At 60.2% G+C, this 21,162-nt stretch overlaps 1 protein-coding gene across 2 annotated transcripts; it reads right to left on the bottom strand.

The window, feature by feature from the left end:
- Window positions 1–4,370: 4,370 nt before the first annotated feature.
- Window positions 4,371–20,578, bottom strand: EFHD2 (EF-hand domain family member D2). 2 transcript variants are annotated; one of them, XM_023258155.2, is made up of 4 exons: window positions 20,202–20,578; window positions 8,370–8,517; window positions 6,995–7,129; window positions 4,371–6,102 (listed from the first exon to the last, which is right to left on the bottom strand). In XM_023258155.2, the coding sequence occupies exons 1-4, from the start codon at window positions 20,510–20,512 to the stop codon at window positions 5,971–5,973; spliced, it is 726 nt and encodes a 241-aa protein (XP_023113923.2). In that variant the 5' UTR covers window positions 20,513–20,578; the 3' UTR covers window positions 4,371–5,970. The 2 variants fall into 2 exon arrangements, with proteins under 2 accessions (XP_023113923.2, XP_023113924.1); XM_023258156.2 differs by lacking the exon at window positions 20,202–20,578 and adding an exon at window positions 13,892–14,028.
- Window positions 20,579–21,162: the final 584 nt, after the last annotated feature.

The raw sequence follows: 21,162 nt of genomic DNA, 5'->3' as shown, positions 1-21,162 counted from the left end.
CCTAACTCACACTGTTTAATTAGCATTGATCGGGCACCTATCATTTATTGGGCCTTGTGCCCAGTGCTTCCCGCATTCACTCAATTGTTCCGACGTGAAGTAGGCGCTTTTATCCCCGCAGCGAGGAGGAGCAAGCTGAGACTCAGGGGGTCGGCGACTGCCCAGGGTCACACAGCTGGGTGACAACAGAACCCAGATTTGAAGCCGGGACTTCTAACGCCAGCCCGGGGTTCATCCTGCCGCGGTCCGCAGTTTCCTTCTCTCTCTTCCCCTCTCTTCTTTCTCCTTCATTCAACTCATATTGTCTGGTCTTGGGGTACCCCCTGCCTTCCTGCTGTGGATGGAGGCGGAGGTCCGGCAGCCCCTGGGAGGTGCCCGGTTGGCCGAATTCCTCCCCAGAGCCACAGTTATCTCCCTGCAAAGTCCCGGTCTCCCCGTCTCTAAAAGGGGCGGAGAGGACTAAATGCATCCCAGGCGACTGACTGTTGGTCCCAAGGCGCCCTAACTTGAGCGTCAAGGCCGAGTGGCAGATGTGGGCTGGTGGCACTTGGTGTGGGTCCAGAGCACCGCGTGTCCAGAGTTTCCATCCAGAGCCCCGGCAGTCTGGGCTTAGTGTTCGGTTTCACCCATTTGCGCCGAGGCCTGACTTGGGCCTGGCCAGTTCGATTCTCCTCTCCCTCCCCTTTCTGCCCTTTGGATGTTGTAACAGTGCTTATCTGAGGGTGCTATTTTATTCAGCTTAAGTTCTTTCTTAAAAGCGAGCATCCATGGCTTTGGTAATAGAAAGATCAAGGAACATTTGGTCAAAAGAGACCGAAAGACAGGGAGCGGAAAGGTACGCGTAGGGGTCTTTCCTGCTGCGTTGGGGATCTCAGGCTGCGGGGCACTTTCTGTTGCGTTCTCGAGGCCGGTCCTGACAGCGGGGTCGGTGGCTGCTACACCTCGGACCCGGAGCAGACCCGAGCGCTGCAAAGGGTCAGCCTGGCCTGCAGACAGACCTTGTACGCGGAGAGGTGGCCTGAGCTTCGTGGCGGATCTTGGGGGCGGTGGGAGATCAGATTTCTGGTTTCTGGCTCCGTTAGTGACTTTCCGGATGGCCCTGGGTCTTGGGGAAGCTCTTTGGGCCTCAGTTTCTCCTGAGCAACGGGGGGAAATGATGAACTGGGACTTTGCTGGTGGACACTGGGGGACGCAACGACCTCAGTCACGTGCACACACCCACAGCTACCCGAGCTCGCGGGGACAGGCAGACAGACACACGCGCATACATGCGCCTCCATATGTGTGCACGTGTCACAAGTGTAGCCCGTTCACGTATACACAGATACACGCAGGGCTACGTGCCTCACCTTCAAACATGTACACAAACCTAGAAATGACCCTGAACACACACACACGACAAGTCCTGAGGTACCAGATGAAGAGTCAAGAATTTTCTTCTTTTTTGGGATGTTTGCAGAGACACTGACCTTTTTTTTTTTTTTTAATTTGTTTTAATGTGTATTTATCCTTGAGAGATAGAGACACCGTGAGCAGGAGAAGGGTGAAGAGAGAGGGAGACGCAGAATCGAGAGAAGGCTCCAGGCTCCGAGCCGTCAGCACAGAGCCCGACGAGGGGCTCGAACCCACGAACTGTGTGGCCACCGTGCGGATGGACCAGTCAGCCCTGGCCGGGACCCCTCCTCGCGTCAGGTTAGGCGTAACTGAGTGGCTGCGTCTTTGGGGACCGTTCTGTGGCTCGTCATGGGAGCCTTCTCTGGGCCCCAGGAGGTGCCTCTGGCTGTGTCCCGGAGCAGCTAATTCTGGAGCAGAGAATTGTGTTCTCACTGGGGGCAAAGGGGCAGAGGTGGGACTGCCAGCCCCTGCTGGCTTGGAGCCCTGGTCAGAGGACGCCATTACCCCAGTGGTCCAAACTGTCTAAGTTACGGCGGTGACATGTGGTTGGCTGACCTGATTTTCTGGCCTTGGGAACAAGAGGTAAAGAAGCTGCCATGGTGGGTGTGTGTGTGTGGGGGGGGGAAGGGGTTGTTACACTTGATCTTAGCCAAAGGCCGAGAAGCGATGGGGAGGGGTTGTTAATATCTGCAGAGGGGGGCTCTGTGGAGTGAATTTCCCGGATTAACTTGATGAAACGCTTGACTGTTTTGTTTGTCCAGACTGTGAGGTGCTGACGGACTGTGTACATAGAGGCCATCCCTCCTTCCATCCCTCCATCTCTCCATCCCTCCCTCCATCCCTCCCTCCATCCCTCCCTGTCTCCCTCCCTCCCTCCCTCCCTCCATCCACCCATCCCTCCCTCCATCCATTCATCCATCCCTCCACTCCTCCCTCCCTCCCTCCCTTTCTTCCTTCCTCCCTTCCTTCCTTCCTTCCTTCCGCCCGCATTTGCTTGGCCTTGTGCTAGGCCTGGGGCTGCAGAGATAAGACCCCCTCACAACTGCTGGAGCTCCCTGCTGGGCATGGCAACAAGTGTTTCTCAGAGTGTTCGGGCCGAGGGCTGGCAGCCCTGAGCGAGAAGAGGTTAGTTCTGGGAGCTGGGAGCTGGGTGGGGGTGCAGATCGCAGAAGGATTCCTTCTCTACAGCCTCCAGGTCCAAGATGAACTTGAGGACTTGAGGGTGTGAGAGTGTTGGAATCCTCATTCTCACCACCCTTGCAGTCTGTGACTTCCGGGGCCTGGAGTGGGGCCTCCTAGGGCCCAGGCACTCAGGGCCAGACTGTCCTGGAAAAATAATCAAGAGTGACTTGGCAGTGGCTGAGGTCGTCGAGGGGGTGGGGGGAACCTCAGGAGAAGCCGTGCCAAGGTTGGGAGCCAGGGGTGGTGAGAGCCTGAGAAATGGGGCAGGTGTCACTGACGGGGGCCCATATTTTCTAGTCGCCGGGACAGGACTCTCCGGTGGCAGCTGCTACTTGGGTGAGGGCCACTAAGGGACCAGCTTGGGGGGGGGGGCGGGGGCTGGCAGTGCTTCTCCTTAAAACCAGATGTAAGTACTGGGGGTTCAGAGGCGGTCTGGGGGCTCACTGCAGGGTTTTGGTGTTTGGTGATGGAGGCCGAGGGAATGGGGCCTGGGAGGGGATTGAGGAACTCTCTCCCTTTCCCACTCTTGGGCCCTGAACCACTCGGGCCTCTTCGCGCCTCAGCCTGTTCCCTCCGCTGGGGCTGGAGTGGGGGTCTCGTGCAGGCCGAGGCTGAGGGACCCCCCCCCCGGCGGAGCCCTGTTGGTGGAGGGTCTCGGTGTGGGACTGCTGGCTTGTGTCCTCCCATTTGGAGGGCTCGAGGCCCACATCCATCACCGGGTCAGCTGGAAGGCGAGGGCTCTAGAGGTTGAGTTTTAGCCCTTCCCTGTCAGGGTCCTCTCTGCCTTTTGTTCTGAGACCCTCTGAGCTAGGACATTAGGGGTTCTGATGTTCATCCCTTGGGAAAGGAGTATCGAGGGGCAACGCTTAACCTAACATGCTGTGTTAATGATGGTGGCATTGTAGGCACTGGGTGGCATTCTCCAGGAAACACACTCCAAGGACGATGTCCTTCCGGTGCAGGGTCTGTGACAGAGCCCCGGCGGGCAGTGGGGGGAGGGGGGCGGGGGGGGGGGATCGGAATGGCATCCTGGCTGCTGCAGTACCAGCCATGTCCACCTGGGGGCAGCGATGCCCAGCCTGCTCGCACACTCCCACACCCCAAGTCAGGTCGCACCCCCTACCTGGAAACTGCGGGGCTGGGAGGACCCTAGAGACCCTAGGCCACCCTTGCACTGGACAGATGAGGAGACTGACACCCGGTGGGAGCCTGATCTGTCCAAAACCACACAGGGAGCACCCCGGGTCTTGCCTCATCGCCTATCACCACAGCCTCTGTGTGTGTGTGTGTGTGTGTGTGTGTGTATGTCTTGGGGGTGGGGAGGCTTGAGGTGTCTCTGTGCGGGAGAATCTCGGGGGCTCTCGGGTGCATCCATCTAGAATCCTCACAGTATTGGTGCCACTCCTGGTGCGTGTCCTCCTCTGAATCCGCCCGGCAGGGTGGCTGGATGCGCCCCCCCCCCCCAACTCCCCTAGCCTGTGTGCTTCTGGGAGAGTCTCTGGGAAATAGAACAGCACCCCCTCATGGGCTGGTTGTGAGGATTAAATTAGTAAATATACATACATACATATATATATATATATGAGCTATGGCATTTAGAGCAGCCCCTGGTGATAGGGGGTGGGCGTCCCTCAACCTCCATTAGGAAGACTCTCCTCCCTGGTCCCTGATGTGACATGGGGGCCACCTGAGCGCGCACTGCCCCAGCACCCAGGTGACTTGGTCCCCTTCCTTCCCTTCCCAGCCCCTCCCCTCTTCCACCAACCAACAAAAACCACACACACGTAAGAATATAGAATTTTATCTTATTTTAGTTAAAAAAAATAATTGTACCACCAAATGAAAAAGTAGCTTTCTTTGGGGGAAGGTGAGAAGGGAGGGAAAAAACAAAAGCGAGAAGCCGAAGGAAAAGAACTTTTTATAGTCATCTGTATAAACACATCCGCTAAGGCAAACGCAATTCAGGACCAAGGCTGCCGCACTGGGGTCAGCACCTCCTAATTTCTGCAGATTCTAAGGCCAAAAAAATAAAACCTCTGCAAATCCAACAGTTTTGTGGACTCTTGGGGGGCATTTTACTAAAATAAAGAGTTGTCATGTTTAAAAAGCAGTGACGTTGTCATGACACACACCGAAAGTTGCATAACCGTGGCCTCGGTGGCCATTCACGTGTTTGGACTGGTGACGGGCACAGTTTCACGACACGGCAACGGACACACACACTCACACGCACACACACGCACACACGGAAGTGAGCACACCGGGAGCTGCGCAGGACCGGGCTGGTGGCACAGGCTTGGCCGCAGCCCATCTGGGGATGGGCACAGGGAGGGCCGGGGTCCCCATGCTTCCTCAGGGGGTGGGGGTGACGGGACGGGTCCCATCGCTGGTGACAGGGCGGTGCACATCGCATGGGGAAGGATGGCGTGAAAGGGCCGAGCCAGGCCCCTGCTCCCCGCCGCCTGGTCCGTGCAAACCACTCAAAGCACTTCCCGGACGCCTCCCGGAGCACGGAGCCCAACACTAGTTTCCTTCCCAGTGAAGGGGCCGATCCCTCCTCCTCACCCTGCTCTCTCAGAGCCCCTGGGCCCCTCGGGCTGTTCCAGGGAGACCAGGGGGTGGCGTTTCTGCCCCCAGAGCCTTCCCTGCCCGCGATCCACGGCGTGGCCGGCAGAGTGTGGGCCCGTGAGGTAGATGGGCACAGCTGCCCCCTCACCCTGCCTGGTGGGGGCCCAGAAGGCCGGGGTCTCCGTGTGAGCACGGGGTGCCAGGGCCTGCCTGGGTCCCTTCGCCAAAAGAGAAGCACCCTCCCCTCTGGCAGAGAGAGGAGGCAGGGGCTGGAGGAACGGCTGTCGGCTGTCGGGGGCGGGGGGTGGGAAGCCCTCGTGTCTCTGATCAGCCCCTTGGGTCGTGCTGTGCTCCAGAGCGCCTCCCCGAGGTGCAGGGCCCCCGGGGGGCAGTGTGGCCTGTAGGCTAAGGGCAGGAGCCCTCTGGGAAGGGAGGAGGAGAGTGTGCGGAGGGCAGGCACCTGGGGCAGGGAGGACCCTAGGGCCGGGAGCTGGGCTCGGGCCGCTGCAATGCTGGAGCAGGCAGAGGGACGGCCGGGGGGTGGGGGGGGCGACAGACGCGCAGGAATTGCCAGGGAGGGCTGGGCCAGGCGAGGAGCCAGCACTGGTGTCGCGGCCTCGGGAACAGCGGGGGCGGGCGGGGGAGGCAGGGCCGCCTCGGACACCCCTCCGCTGGCTCCGTTCACAGACGTTTTAGGTTTTAAGTATGGTCCCTTCGGATGGAGCCCGGGATGCAGGCCTGGCCTCCGGTCTGCCCGCCTCTGCGGGCCGGGCCGGGCGCCGGGGGCGGGGGGCCGGGGCCGAGCGGTCAGGCCGCAGCCCCTTGCTACTTGAAGGTGGATTGCAGCTCCTTGAAGGCCGCCTTCCGCTGCTTCATCTCCTCCGCCTGCTTCTTCCTTTCCTCCTGCTCTGCCTTGATCTCCTCCTCGAAGCGGCTGGACACGTTGATGGCCTGGACCTACAGCCGAGCGGGGACGAGGTGGGTCAGGCAGGGCAGGAGAGGGATCTGCCCCCAGGTGTCCCACCGGCCCACGCCCGGCTCGCACCGGCTCTGGCCCTGGGCCTCAGTTTCTCCATTCAGAGCCTGCTGCCCGACAACCGGCCTCGTGGATTCACCGAGCGGGGTGGAAGCTCGAACGTACGTTCGGTGGCCACCGCCTAGTGTTAAGTCCCGCAAGGGGGGCTGCTCTTGGGGTTTCCCGTCCCGAGAAGCCCGGATGCACACCTGTTCCCACTGACGATCCCTGAAATGGCCCATCAACCCCAGAAGCGCAGAGGGAGGTGGGAGGTGACCTTCAGAAGGAATGTTCTTAGCTAACACGGGAAGAGAGAGAAACTAGGGAAAGCAGGTGCCCGGGGGCGGAGAATCCAGGAGCCCTACTTGTTCTCTCCACCTGAGCATGTGCTGCACGGGGAGCGTGCTGTGCACGGGGACGGCCTCTGGGGCCCACACCCCCTCCAGGCCGGGGGAGGCCCGTGAGCTGGGTCTGCTCTGCTGTCTCCTGGGCCCAGCGTTCAAGGACAGGTCTGCCAGGGGCAGCACAAAGGGGTCCATGTCCACTCTTCAAGAGTCTACGCCCTTCACCTGCCCGGGGGCCAGTGAGACAGAGGAGAAGCTGGCAGGGACCACAGCCTGGCTGGAAGGGGACAGAAGCCAGGAGTGCTGTGGGCCTCGCGCAGTCCAGCCCGGGCGTCAGTGCTCCGCTCCTCAGCGGGGACAGGAAGGACGAGCGCTGACCCTCGTGCTAACTCGGGTCCCGTCACACCCCGGCCACCCCTCTCCTCGTGCCGGGGTCGGGGGACCCCCACCCCCTACCCCCCCGAGCCCCACACATCCTCTGGTTCCTCACCTTGGCCTCAAAGAAGCTCTTGGCCCCCTTGACGCCCTCGGTGGAGACATCGATCTCGGAGAGGCGGGCGAGCACGTGCAGCCCGCTGTCCTCCTGTAACTCCCCAGCCGCTGCCTTGCGGAAAATCAGGAGGAACTGCGGAAGGGAAAAGGCACGAGGTGTCAGGGAGGGGCACGGGGCCAGAGGTCTGGGCTCTCCCCCTCCATGCTCTGGGCCCCTCCATCTCTGGGCCTCAGCTTGCCCACCTGTACAATGGGAGGCAAGGTGGCACATCTCCCGCTCTCCCAGGATCTGGGGCTACTGCAGGCCTGTTTGCCCACGTTCAGATCCCACGAAGAGCCCCAAGCTACCCCGTACCATTGTCTCACTGCTCTTCAAACTAATCTGCTGAGAAATTCCATTTACTAAGGGCGCCTGGGGGGCTCAGTCAGTTAAGCAGCTGACTCTCCATTTCAGCTCAGGTCATGATCTCAGGACTCATGAGTTCGAGACCCGCGTCGGGCTCTGCACTGACAGGGCGGAGCCTGCTTGGGATTCTCTCTCTCTCTCTCTCTCTCTCTCTCTCTGCCCCTCCCCTGCGCGCTCTCTCAAAATAAATAAGTAAACTTAAAAAAAAAAAAAAAGCTCCACATACTGAGTCCTGAAAGTATACAATTGTGACCATTTTACAGAATGAGGCAGACTCAGAGGCAAGGAAAAAACTTGCCCCCAAATCTCAGCGGCAGAAAGTGACCAAAGAAGGTTCTGAACCCGTGTCCCGCCTCCATCATCTTGCACAGCCTGCACCTTCCTCCCTGGACTCGTCCTCCCACCACCGTTCTCTTGTCCTGCCTCCTCTATGCTTCTTGCCAGTTCTCCGAAGGAGGCCGCCCCTGTCCTTCGGCCTGGGCTGCCTGCGGTCCAGTGCTGCTATGTTATCTGGCTGGGAGCCTCCACTGCCTCCTCCAGAGAACAGGCTTGCCCATGACTCCGGTCCCAGAGTGAGAACCCAGTGAGATCCAGGGTGTGAAGTCACCCAGCGCAGAGCCTGGCCCCTCTCGGACCACAGTCGTGTCACTTCCTCCGTCTGTCCCCCTCTTCTCCTGAGTCACGGCACTCTGCCATTTCACTCCCTGGGAATCTCCCCCTCTGTGCTCCAGGGCCCTTGGAGCACAAGGCCTTTCTCTGGACTTCCAAAGCTGCACCCAGGGTCAGACGTCACTCCGTGAGTGCTTACTACACGAAAGAATGGATGTCCCTCCTTCTCACTTCAGGCACCTCAGGATCCCCACGGTGGCCGCTCTAGGATCCCCACCGGAGCGTCCCTCAGCCAACTACGAGCCATCCAACGGTCGAGCACAAGCCCCCCAGTCGTCCACGTGGGGAGCAGACTTACCTCCCGGAAGCTGAGCTTGCTGTCAAAGTCCTCATCCACCTCCTTGATCATGTTCTTCAGGCCCAGGTGGGTCTGTGGAGCCCCAAGCTTCTCCATCATCAGCTTCAGCTCCATCAGGTCAATGAAGCCGTCCCGGCCGGCGTCGTACCTGCGGGAGGGGCGAGAGAGGCCAGGGACGTCCTGACACCTCAGACTTGACCGGGCAGAGCACCACAGGCTGGGCTGCAAGGAGCCTGTCATCCTATCCATTGCAGCTGGAATGGGCTCCGGGTCTGTGGCTTCCGCTTGGTTATCTCTGATGACGAGGGACTCCCTACACGGCCCGCAGCCTCTTACGTGTCGAACACTGTGGCTGAAGCCGCAGCCTCCCTGCACTGAATGTGACGTGAACCAGCAGGGAGAAAGAATTCACGACTCCACGGGGTATGGACTGCGGGGGGGCGGGGGGGGGGCTTTGACATTATCTCCAGGGTCAGCCTAGCACCTCTACCAACGCTCGAGGGACATCTTGGCCCCGTCTCTCCCCCACTCCTGCCCCAACTCAGGAGAGGCAGAAGGTACCACGTGTCACAGGGCAGGGCCGGGGGTCACAGGAGGGAGGTCCACTTCTAGTTTTCTGGGAGGTGGCCTGGGGTGAGTTCAGGGAACAGTCTGTGCAGTGAGTGGTGGGGACATGGCTGGATGGCTGGAAAGGGCTGGAACACTGATAAGGTGATAAAAGCGTGCCTGCACATTTCAGGTCTGTTTTCTTCCACCAAAGGTCCAGGAGACGCAGGGACACTGTGTGTGTGTGTGTGTGTGTGTGTGTGTGTGTGTGTGTGTGTGTGTGTCTGTCTAAACATCTCTCTTGACTGGCCTCCCTGTGGCAAGCGCCTGGGTCAGAGATGGCCTCCCGGCCCGGTCCCCTGGCCGGGAAGGTGCTTTGAGTGCAGAATATATCACAGCATGACGGATGTGGGCACTGTTTGCACAGCCTAGCCATGCTCTCTTATCAGGCTAACCAAACACTTGCCCGGACCGCCTCCTGGCGGGGGCTGGGAAGAGAGTGGTCTCAGGGCTAAAATGGGCCTTCTGAGCCTAAAGAAACCTTGTGTAGTCCCCAGGCCTCAAGCTGGCTGGGTGAGTGTTGGTGACGGTAGAGTGACATTGAGGGGCTGAGCTGCAGAAACCCGTGTCCTGGTCTGAGAGTTCCTACATCCACACTTCATTTCTGTGCCTTCTTCAGGGCTCCCCAGTCCCCGTCCCCCAACTCTAGTTATATATAAGCTTCGCATGACCTTGAACAACTAGTAGAAACCACTTTTTGACGTCGGTCTTTGGGCCGGGAACTTTACTGTACTTAAGCCCGGTGAGAACCGTATTATATAAATGGAGGCTCAGAGAGGTTAAGTGACCTGCCCAAGGTCCCAGAGCAGTAAAGGAAAGGAGTGGAAGCCCAGCTCATAAACAGGCTCATAAAGCTGCACATTCGCTCCGTGCCCGGCCCGCTTCCGTGTGCCCTGGGGCTACGCAGCAGGGTGTATGTGCAGGGGGTATAAATAGTTCACACACACGAGTCAGTGGCTGGGAGTGACGCAGCACAGGGGAGGCTCTGGGAACCCTGCAGGGAACGCAGGTCCTGAGGCCTCTGTCCCCCGCCCTGCAGGGGTGGGAGGGGGGGCTGGAGCTGGGGGCAGATGGGCCAGAGGTCTCTGCGGGCGAGGCTGACGCGAGAGGATGTGGTAGAGGGCTGTGGGCCTCAGGAGGGTCAGGCAGGCCTACAGTCCCAGGCTCCAGTTCAAGCTGGAGGGGCCCTGTGGGGGGCGTGGCAGAGGCCCCTCTTCCCATCTTTGGAGTTGGGTAAGGGGCCGCTGCCTGAAACCCCGTGACGTGCTGCGGACGGCGGCCTGGGGCGGGGGCCAGTCTTTCCTGGGGCAAGACACATGGGCGCTGCTGTTCAGGAGAACAAAACCCCACCGCTTTCTGGACGGCAGTGAAAAGTCAGCAATGACACGTCAGGGCTGGGGACAGACTGCCTGGGCTCTGGCAGACCTGCCTCTCGAGCCTCCGGCCAAGGCGTGATGGGGACTCTCTTGCAGGGGCACCGTGAGGACTGAGTGAGCTCATACATGCCAAGCGCCCAGCACAGTGCCTGGCACGTGGAGCTGACTCCAGAAATGGGATCCATTTGCCTTTATTAAGCTCCTACTATGTGCGAGGCATTTCTTTACAGCTTCTGTGCTCAGCAGTCCTGGAGGGTCGGGATTACTTCCCCGTGTGACTGACCAGGGAATGGGGATTGTAGGGGTGAGGGCACCGGCTCGGAAACCAGCTGGCCAGGGACTCACACCCCATCCCTGTGGTTCCCACACTCTTCTCCGCCGGCCCCCCTGCACCCCCTGAGCACCGCCTTTATTTACCGCTCACGTGTACGGATCTCTCCTGCAGCTGGGGGTGGCTCAGTGTCAGAGGAAGTGCAGACAACGTGTCCGAACTTGGACAGAGACTTGGACTCTGTATTTCTTGGTTTCTGGCAGCTCCCAGGCCTGGCTGGGCTGCGGCTTGAACCACTGCCTGCATCAATCAAAGGTCAATCAATGACTGGGTCTGGGCTCTATCCCGGGCAGGCTCTGAGCCCCAAGGGGACAATGCAGGGGCTGGCCATATGCCAGTGGATCAATCACCAAGAGGAGGTGACAGAGGTCAGGTGCTAGGTGGGAGTTGCGTCCCCCCAAGGAGGAGACACTGGGGGGAGGCTGTTACCATGAGGCTTGGAGGGAGCAGGCAGAGATCACGTGCCCTGGGCTCTGAGGTGGGTGGGCTTTGGGTCACTGGATCAAGCAGGTGCCAGGGTGAATGTGACTGAAGATGGCCTTGAAGGTTCTGTGTCCACATCAACTCTGCTGAGACTGACTGGGGTCCAAACCCCAGATCTGCCGCTTGGCTGGCTGGCTGACCCTGGTTAAATCACCTGACCCCGTTCCCCCCCCCCCCCAATTTTCCCATTTATATCATGGAACTCAAAGGACCCAACTCAGGACAAAGGCACAGATTAAAAGAGACAATCCAGGTAGATTCCTAGCACAGAGCCTGGCCCACGGTAAGCACTCAATTAGCACAGACGGTCAATAACGACGGTAATAATAATAGAAACATTGTCATTACTACCCACCTTTAGGATTAAAGATCAAATGAGATGACGAACATAAAATGCCTAGGACATAACAGGTGCCTAGAGCCTGCTAATTTCGTTGGAACAGTGGCCACTGAGAAGTGCTTTGCACACACAACACAAAAACGGTGCTGATAAGAATGAAAACGGCAAAGAAATACGAGGGCTTCTTCTCCCTTGGGCGCCCGTCCTGACGGCGCACGGCTGTGACGAAATGCTTGCTGCAGACTGTTCTGGAGGCAGGGGGTGGGCAAGATGGTCCGGGGCCGCCCCCAGCATCTCCCCCTCCTCTGAGGCTCCCACGACTCCCCCCCATGAGGCCCGATTCCCAGACCCCACCACTTGGGGAGGTGGACAGACAGCAGGACAGCCGTTTGCTCCCTCGCCGGCTAGAGAGAGAGGGGGGGAGCCCCAGCCCTGGGTTACTCTGTCCTTCCTCTCACAGGAAGGAAGGGACAAGGGGAGGGGGCTGTCACTGTGCCACCAGCAGGTGGATGACTGGCAACACAGGAGACACCCCCTGGCTGGGGAGACCCTCTCATCCATCACTCTCTCCCTGAGCTGGAACTGAGAGCGCAGGTGGCTCAGAGGGATCAGGGCAAGAGAGGCAGCACAGCCTGGTCTATCTGCTTCATGATAGGTGGGGGAAACTGGGGCCCAGAGTAGGCAGCATCCAGCCCAGGGTCCCACAGCGGGTGGACTGCAGGGTCCCCAAAGCCAAAGCCTTTCCTTCTTCCCGCCTGTCTGCGTCCTTCTCCCTCCTGGTCCCAGAGAGGGTCCCGAATTCTCAAGCTTGTAGGGCTGGGGGACGCGGGGTTGAGAGCCCGGCCTGGGGCCTGCCTGGGAGGGCCAATTCTATCGGGCGGGACTGGCAACAAAGCTCGCGGGCTGGGAGCTCAGCACTTTTCTGCAGCACCGGAGGGAGGCCGCGGGCCCTGGCACCGTGCCCACATTCCTACCCGCCTCCCCCCTGAATAGCTCTCGGCGGGCAGGGCTCGGCAGCTGCCGCCCCGGATGCTGGTGACAAAATCCCTCCCATCTACGCTCGAGAGCGAGAGCGGAGTAGACGGCCACCGCCCAGACAGACTTTGCCTCGTCGCACCCTTGCACGGAGCAGGTCCCGCCCGGCCGGCTGCTCCTCCGGCCTTGGCTCTGATATCCAGGAGCTATGGCAGTGGGCAGCGGCTGGCTCTTACAGTGTGTGTCCCTGCTTCCTAACAATATTATCCTTAGTGGCTACTCTTTGCTGAGCACTTACTAAGCGCCAGGCACAACGCCAAGTGTTCCGTATCAGACCCTCACAAGAACCCTGCGAAGCCGGCATGACTATCCCTCCATTACAGACGAGGAGACAGAGGCTCAGGGAGGAAGCCACTTGGCCAAAGCCCTGGTTCACCAGGACACGGCTGGGATCCGAACCCCGATCTGACGAAACACACATGCTTTTAGCTGCCATGTTATGTCCCGATGCTCACACACCCTGTACGAGAGAATCTCGGGCTGGGAGGGGTACCGGAGGTGACTCATTCAGCCGTTCGTGAAGGTCAGATTCCTAACGCGGTTTTCCTGCTCGGGTCTTGGACTATCTCTGGGCACAGGAAGCTCCCTACTTCACTCAGGGTAGCCCATATCGGCTCTGGAACGGTCTATCGGAAGGTGGTTCCTCCCGCACGAGCCTCCCCATCCACCAGCTGTGCTGCGCAGTCTGACGGCAGAATGAGGGGGAAGGTGGGAGCACGGGAGACCCCAGTTTTGTCCCTTTGCTTCCTATCCCAGGCCTTTGTGGGTGGCTCCTCGGCCCACGGGGGTCCCCAGGAGGACGGTCAGCTGGGGAGGGTGGTGGCTGTGGGCCAACGATCCCCCAGGCCCACCTGGCTTTGGTCTCGGCATTCACAGGCCTGGTCCACCCCCAGTGGCTCCTAGGCCTCTACACACTTTGCCCCATGAAGTGGGAAGACAGGTCCCTTGGGGCAGGAAAGTCCTGGACGACAGAAAAACTCGGGCTTTGCTCGCTGTCACAGCCAGCGGGCCCTGCCCACCTCCCTCTGCAGGTGGCCACCCACATGCTCGATGACAGCTGCTCGGCCCTGCCCGCGGGGTCCTGCGTGCCCCCGCCCCCAGACTGCCTGACTCATGAGGGGAAAGCCCGGCCACTCACCACTTCCTCCAGCCCTATCTACAGAATCGGACACTCGATCTGTTGCCATGTCAGCCAAGGAGAGGGTGTGAGGGCGTGAGGGTGTGTACGTGCGTGTGGACGAGTGCACGAATGCTGCTCATGGCTCTCCCGTAGCTTTTTAGGGGACCAGGCGGCAGCCCCCCAGGCTGACGGCCATCTGCTGGGGGCTCTCAGGGCTTGGGACTTGCTAACCTTGGGTTCAAGCACAGCACGCTGAGCCCCGTCTCCCCGGGCTTGTAACGTCAGCGGTGGGTGTCCTGCCAGTAATTCCTGCACTGCCTCCTTCCTGCCGGCTCTTAACGCTGATTGTTACATCAGTGATTGTTACATCAGTGATACATTAGAGGTTCACTGAGCGTCTAATACAGGCTCGTGTTTATTATTTCACTTCCTCCTTCCCTTAGCTGCTCAGACTTGCCTTCCCTGTAGGAAAATCTTAGGCCAGTGGCAGAAGCCCCCTGTGGGCGGCCGAGCGCTTCCTACGCTTGAGCGTTAGGACGCAGATTCTGATCCGGTAGACCCGGGGCGGAACCTGGGCAACCACATTTCTAACGAGCTGCCCTTTCCGGGTCCCATGGGAGCGAGGGACTTGGAGTCGGACAGACCCCAGTTCACACGCTGTCCCCACTCCTTACTAGCTGTGTGACTCTGGACGGGCCGCGCACGGAACCTCTGTGGGACCCAGGCTTCTCGTTTGTGAAAACAGTAGGTATGATCTCACCGGCTGTCATAAAAGGACTAAAGAAGAGGCAAAATGCCCAGGAGGGAGGGGGCCGGCAGTGGCCACGGTCTTAGTCACACGAGGGTCTCCACACAGCTCTAGCTGCCCCCTTCTGGCATGGGACTCTGGCTTCTCTGCAGTCCTTGAAAGGCGGAAGTCAGCCAAGGAGAGGGCTGCTCGGCAGTCAGAGGGAACTCGGCTGCCAGGACGGAGTGGGGACTGTCCCTGCTGAGGTCTCAGAGCGACTTGGCCTTGTCTCCTGCCTCCGGCTGGCCTGGCTTTGCTAAAGGGCCTCCCCTGAGGCAGCAGGGCCTGGTGCCTCACTGCTGAAGCCAGGCCTTGGACCCAGAGGGTGCAGACAGACGGACAGACAGGAGAAGGCAGTCAGGAAGGTGCAAACCAAAGGGGAACCAAAAGTCCCCAGGCGGGGGAGGGGAGCAGTGACTCAGAAGCGGAAGGGAAGTAGGAACAGCAGAGGGTGAGCACCAAGTTCAAGAAATCCTCCCTCCCCAGGGGTGGGGCATCTTCCCAGAAAGCCGGGCTCCTGGCTGCTACAGGTGGAAGGACGTAACCTCTGTACCCACCCTCCCCCCGCAGAGGCCCTGAGAGCCCCCTCCAGCTCCCATCCATACACACAGCCCTCTTTTGGTCGCTGGGGCTCCCCGCAGGCAGACCTGCTTCCAATCCTGCCCCTGCCACTTATGATTACCTTGGATAAGTGACTCAACCTTCTTGAGCCTCAGTTTCCTCACCTGGCAAATGGGGATAACGATACTACCCACCTCACTGTGCTGTCGTTCAGATTCAATTCAATCCCTGAAATAGACACACAGGCTCCTCTGGGAACAACTGGACCCGGTGCCTCCATTTAACGAGGAGAGGGCGTGGAGGCAGGGGGCTGGCTGCGGAGAGGGCATCACCATGGCATCTCTCATGAGAGCGTTTGGTCCTCATGGTAGGAATAAATGGAAACTTCAATTTCTAGCCCCCGGGGCCCATCCTCTCTACTACCGTTGTTCAGGAGACTAAGCTTCCTGACGGCAGGAACTTTATTCTTCCCTGGATTGTCTAGAACTTGCACACAGCAGAAACTTAATACAAGACGTGTTTGATGAATGCTCAAACGAAGGGCTTTTATGTCTTTCCACAGCATCTATGTTTTTAACAGCCCACAGGCGGGACATGATGGTGGACTCTTTACAAAGAGTCAGGACTTTTTAAGCTGCATCCTCTGAACTTTACCGGGTAGGGTCCCTAGCCCAGGGGGAAACTGAGGCTGAGAAGCTGAGCACCCTTTGCCCCGAGCCACGCAGCTGCACAGATGGGCGCTGGAGTCCCAGTTCTGAATCCCTCCAGAGTGTCGCTTGCTCCCTCCTTTTTCTCTGCCACCTGCCTTCCATGTAATTAAGTGATAATGAATTCATTTCCCTACTTTTTGTTATTTACGAAAGCCGCACGTAGCTGTCGATCAGAGCGTCTGTTCAGCAAGAGAAAAGGCAGGGGGTCTCATGCCGGGTCCCCATCACTCCGGCCCACAGCGTGAGGTGGTCGGCGGCCCGGCAGCTCTACGTGGGGTAAGTGGAGGCAGGCGACAGCTTTTGTGCAGCGACCTCCACACCTGCACGGACAACCACCGCCAGGGCTGGGGGTGCGGGTGACAGGAACAGTACTTACTTTGTGCCAAGCACCGGGTGAAGGACTTCACAACTGCCCTGTGAGGTGGGTGCCAGTACTCTCCCTGTTTTTAGGGTGACGGACGGAGGCCCGGAAGGTTTAGGTGCCTTGTCCCAGGCCCACAGCTGGGATTCAAACCCAGGACCACAGACCCCGAAGGCCCTGCTCTGAACGACTGTGCCTCATACTATCTTTCAGGAAGGACACCGGGGGACGTGCCGTGAGGCACAGGGTCTGAGGGGACGTGTGGAGGAGGAGCAAATGGAGAAGAGGGGAGGCAGAGGCGTCCAGAAGGAGAGGGAAGCCTGCCTCTCTGACGCAAGGAGGGGTCATGAGACACAGCGTCTGGGGACGAGGCTGGCCAAGCAGGGAACTAGGGCATCTTCCTCAGATTCCACGGCAGGTTCAGAATTACACGGCTGCCTCCCTCTTGGGCAGGTCTCGACTCACGAAACCCCACAGAGCCTCGTGCAGGCTGCTGCTGGCCCAGAGGTGGGCCCCCTTGAGGCTCTGTGGGGTCATACCATTCCCTCTTTGGCTGGAAGGTTCCAGAAACAGCCCCGGATGGATGGGCAGAGACAGAGGTGGGGAGAGGGGTTAGAGGTGCTGGGGCAGCCTGACGCCGCCTGGGGAGGGAGGACTGAACATCCAGGCTCCACGGACGCGGGGACCTCCACGAGCTGGGCACCAGGCCAGCCCTCTACAGGCATCACCTCCTCGCAGCCCCGACCGAGAAGCAGGGACCATCGTCCTTAGTGTACAGACCAGGGTGCTCCGGTTCAGCCACTGAAAACTTCCCTGTGATCCCAAGCGAACCACCACACCTTTCTGGGTCTCAGTTTCCTTTTCTGTAAAGTGGGGGGAAAGGCTGGAGTCCACCCTCGAGGTGTCTCTCCCAGCCGGCACCTGCACAGCTGGGTCGTGAGGTCAGAGGCGGACTGCCTCCCTCAATCTCCTTGACTCTCCTTCTGTCTCCCTCCTCAGGAAGTATCCAGCTAATAAGTGGATGAACCGGAAGGCCCTGGGAGGCAGTCTGTCATCCAGAAGGGTTCAGGACCTCTCAGAAAGAAGGAGGTCATTGCTGAGTACAGCCTGCTCCCTTTACAGATGGGAAGACTCGCGCCCAGCGAGGGCAGAGCCAGGAGGACTCAAGACCGGGCTTTCCAGCTCCTGCCTCCCCAGGAAGGCCAGCCCCCGGTTCCTTATGACCTATCTCTTGCCCTCAGCTCTGGTGAATAGCTTCCAGGAGGGCGGGGCAACCCTCCTCCCTGCCAGGGAGCTAGAGACCAGGGTGGAAGTCTCTCAGCAGGGACCCAGGAGGCTGCAGCCCCACCAGGACAGCAGAAGCAGGCAGAACAGGGGTTTTGTCCTTCCCGACAGCCTGTGTGTCGGCTGTTCCCGGCCGGCCGGGACTCAGCTGGGCTCAGCTGGGCTCGGCTGGCTGGCACAGAGAAGCCTTGTTTCCTTGAATACAAACCCGGCAGCTTTCTCTCTCCCCGCCAGGGCCCCCCCACCACTGCGGGCGGCACTTCCTTCCCTAGAAGGGCAGCTCCCTGGCCCCTTCCTGCCCCCTACACCGGCGGTCAGTCGTGCCAAGAGCTGGTTTGCAGGGGTGTTGGGAGGCCTTAAGTTCCCCCCTAACTTCATCAACATCAACCTTGTCAAACTAACACCCAAAAGCAGCCTCTCTAGCAAGTGAGTTTGCCTGCAAATGCAGCTTCAAGGCCATTGCTCTGGTCACGCGCCCTTCTGATCAAGCCGCAGCCTCCCAGGTCCCAGGTCATTTTGGGGGTGCATGGGTTCTCCCAAACAGCTCTGTCCTTTTTTTTTTTTTTTTTTTTCTGGCGGGGTGTAGGAATGCTGTGGAAGCCCAAGAGGAGGAGGATTCTGGGAGAGAGAGACACAGGCCGGTGGTGGGTCCACAAGGTGGAAAATCAGCCACGCACATGGAAGGGGGTGTTGGCGAAGTGCATTTTCCCACACGGAAGCAGATGTTTGTGATGGAAAACCCAGAAGGAGGAACGTGGTTTTTAGAGTCATAGACCTGAGTTCAGATCCTGGCTCCGTCAGTTTCTAGCTGTGTGGTCTCGGCAAGTTATTTAACTCTTCCGTGCCCAGACTGCTCAGCTGTGCCACGGTGGTCATAGTTCTAGTCGTGGGGATGCTGGGTGGAATCGAGGAGTTAGTACCTAGCCACTATTGACGCAGGGATCATGGCTGCATTTAAACGATCTCCACCCCCCCCCCCCCGACTCCCTGCCCCCAAGGCAGGGGGCAGGCTCAACAGGGAAATTCCAGACAGTGAAGCTATCTATACCTGGGCTCAAGGAGCTTTCTATCAGTTTGGGTTGGAATCCTGGAAATCCTGCTCTCCAGATGGTGCCAGCCTTTGGCGAGGAAGAAACTTTAGAAGAACTCCGGACAAAGACCCTGGAGTCAAAGAAGCAGGCTCCTCAGGGCCCGGAGGAGGGTTAAGGACTCAGTCCCCGCCCCAGGCTGACCCTTGGAGAAGTATGGGGCTCTCAGCCATCCAGGTCTGGGAAACAAAGCCCTCTTCCCCTGCGTTGGGGCCAAAGGCAGCAGCAGCAGCAGCAGCAGCATCGAGAAGTGGGAAAGAGCCTTTCTCAAGCTGTAGGGGTTGCAAAACACCCTGTTCCTGGGCTTCCTGCTTGGGCGCACAGCCCCATCCTGCCCTGCCAAGGTGTGCCAGCACCTCTCCACTCCAGACCATACCCTGGGCTGTTCCCCCACCAGAAAAGGGGCTGGGCAACAACAGGTGGGGAAGGGTACCAAAGGGAAGGGGGCTGAGCGCTTTCACAACACTCTACCACTAGCGCCCCCCCCCACCGCCCCCCCCCCCCACTGTGGTTGTGAAGAGGTTGACTGTCCGTCTCAGTCCCACCTGGATGTTCTCAGGGATGGACCAGAAGGGGACCATTTAGTCCCTTCACAGAGGTTTTAAGTGTTTTTTGGGGGGAGGTGGGGTGGGGAGGGCTGAGCCGCAGACCTGGGGGTGCCTGTTCAATCTGCTAAGGGCACAATGTGTGGAATTAGAGGGAAAGGGAGGGGTGAGAACAACCAGGCAAATTAGATACGGAGGTATGGGGTGTCGGAACCCCATGAAGGAGGGAAGAGGGAGAGACGGGGGATTCTGACAGATTGGGGGGGGGCCAGTGACTGCAAAGCTGCTGGGGAGGGCTTAGGGCAAGAGGAGGGAGGGACAGTGTGTGTGGAGGGAGGAGGGGACCCAGCCCTGAAGGGAGGATGGGAAGGGGTGGTGCATACCTGCAGAGTGGGGGGCAGGGATGGAGGGGTCTCTCCCTGGGGAGACCACCCGAGGGTCAAGGACAGGGGCCCTGGATAGCAGGGTGGATGGGGTTGGGGTGAGAAGGTCTGAAGGGTCTTTGATGACAGTTTGCTACCAGATGCTGAATAATTGGAGGGGAAGGGGGGGGGGTGTCCCTGCCCAGAACCTATGTTGAGGGGCATATGAGATAAGCAGAGGAAGTGAAAGGACCCCGATGAAAACAATGTGTATGGCAAGGGGTGAAGGGACCGGTAACGTTTGTTGGGGCGCTGGGGGTGTGTAGAGGGGGGTGTTTTTTGACCAGGGGGTGGGGGTGGGGAATTCGAGTCGCTAGGGAGAGGGAAAGGGGGGCCACGGGGTCTTCAAATCGCAGTGTGCGCCGGTGTCTGGTGAGAAGCTTCACTAACTGGGCAGGGGTCCTAGGCCAGAGACCCAGAGTCTTCGGACTCATGTGTATGGTGGTAGTGGGGGGCTCGAGGGGGCTCGGGATTACCCAGGAGAGCCGCACGGTCCCCACACCGAGTGCGCGCGTCAGGTGTACTGGGGACCGCGTCACCGTGAGGAGGGGGTCGCGTGCCAGGGCCTGGGGGTCGCCAGACTCACACGCGCGGTGGGGAGGAGGTCCTGAAGCCTCGTGATTAAATGAAAGGGGCCGCGGGGTCGCCACCCCTGCCGTGTCGGGGTTCGGGGGCGCAGAGCCGGCGGCAGGGGGTCCCGCGCGGCGCGGGGTTCGGGGGTCTGGGGCCCAAGGCCGGCGCGCGGGGTGGGTGGGTAGGGGGCCGGGTCGGGCGGGCACTCACTGCTTGAACATCTTCTCCATGTCCTTGATCTGCTTCCTGGAGAACTCCTTGAACTCGGTGTAGGGGTTGAAGACGCGGCGGCTGGGCGACTGGGGCTCGCCGATGCCCTGGTTGAGGTCGGCGCGCCGCAGTAGCTTGGCGCTCAGCTCGCCGTCCGCGCTGCCCAGCGCCTCGGCCGCCTCGTCGGGCGCCCCGGCCGCCGCCGCCGCCGCCGCCCCGTTCAGCCCGGGCCGCTCCGGGGCCTCGGCGCCGCCCTCGCCCTCCATCTGCAGCCGCCGGCTCAGCTTGCTGGCCAGCTCGTCCGTGGCCATGGTGGCCCGCTCGGCGTCCGCCTGGGCCCGGCCCCTGCTCGCCGCGCGCCCGCACCGCCTCTGGCCGCGCTCTTCCTCTTCCTGACACTCCCCGGCGCCAGGCGCCGCCCCCGGGGGTGGGACTTAGGCCCCGCGCGGGGTCCGCCCGCTCCCCGCCCCCGCGCCCGCGCCCGGCCCTGCGCCGCCCGCGTGCGCCGGGGCTCCGCCGCCAGGGCTCGAGGGCGCGGGGCGGGGGCGGGGTGCCGTGCCCCGCGCCCCCGCTCCCCCCACCGTCGGGGTTGGGGCCCCCGTAAAACTCCACCCCCCCCTTTCCCACCTCGCTGTGGCCCCTGAGCAGCAGAGGTCGTGCTGGGGGCCGGGGACCGAGGCGGGAAGGACGGGGATCCATCCCCTCAATTGGGGCATGGGTCAGGGCCTCGGAGGGACGCCGCCCCCAACCCCCTTCTCCGGAGTCCCCACGCCGTGAAGTCGTAGTCCCGAGTCTCTGACACCCCGTCGGTCGCCATGGAGACGACTCGCTGTTAAACACCGGCGTTCTCAGTGAGGGTTGCAGGGGTATGAAGGTGGATCCGGTGAGCGGGAACCCCCCGTTTAGATCTGACTGCGGTTAGAGCCGCAGGAGCTTCTGGAAAGGGCTGGACCAGCAGTTT

The sequence above is a fragment of the Felis catus genome, chromosome C1, assembly GCF_018350175.1.
Source record: "Felis catus isolate Fca126 chromosome C1, F.catus_Fca126_mat1.0, whole genome shotgun sequence".
NCBI lineage: Eukaryota > Metazoa > Chordata > Mammalia > Carnivora > Felidae > Felis > Felis catus.
Note: the sequence above shows the minus strand (reverse complement) of the source record. Positions and strands in the feature narration are given on the sequence as shown.

Excerpts from the sequence above, each read along its gene's own strand:
- EFHD2 (XM_023258155.2), bottom strand. The coding sequence starts at position 20,512 with ATGGCCACGGACGAGCTGGCCAGCAAGCTGAGCCGGCGGCTGCAGATG. Across the intron at positions 8,518-20,201 it reads ATGGAGAAGATGTTCAAGCA|GTACGACGCCGGCCGGGACG; the intron begins GTGAGTGCCCGC and ends CCCCTCCCGCAG. Across the intron at positions 7,130-8,369 it reads GCAAGCTCAGCTTCCGGGAG|TTCCTCCTGATTTTCCGCAA; the intron begins GTAAGTCTGCTC and ends TCCCTTCCGCAG.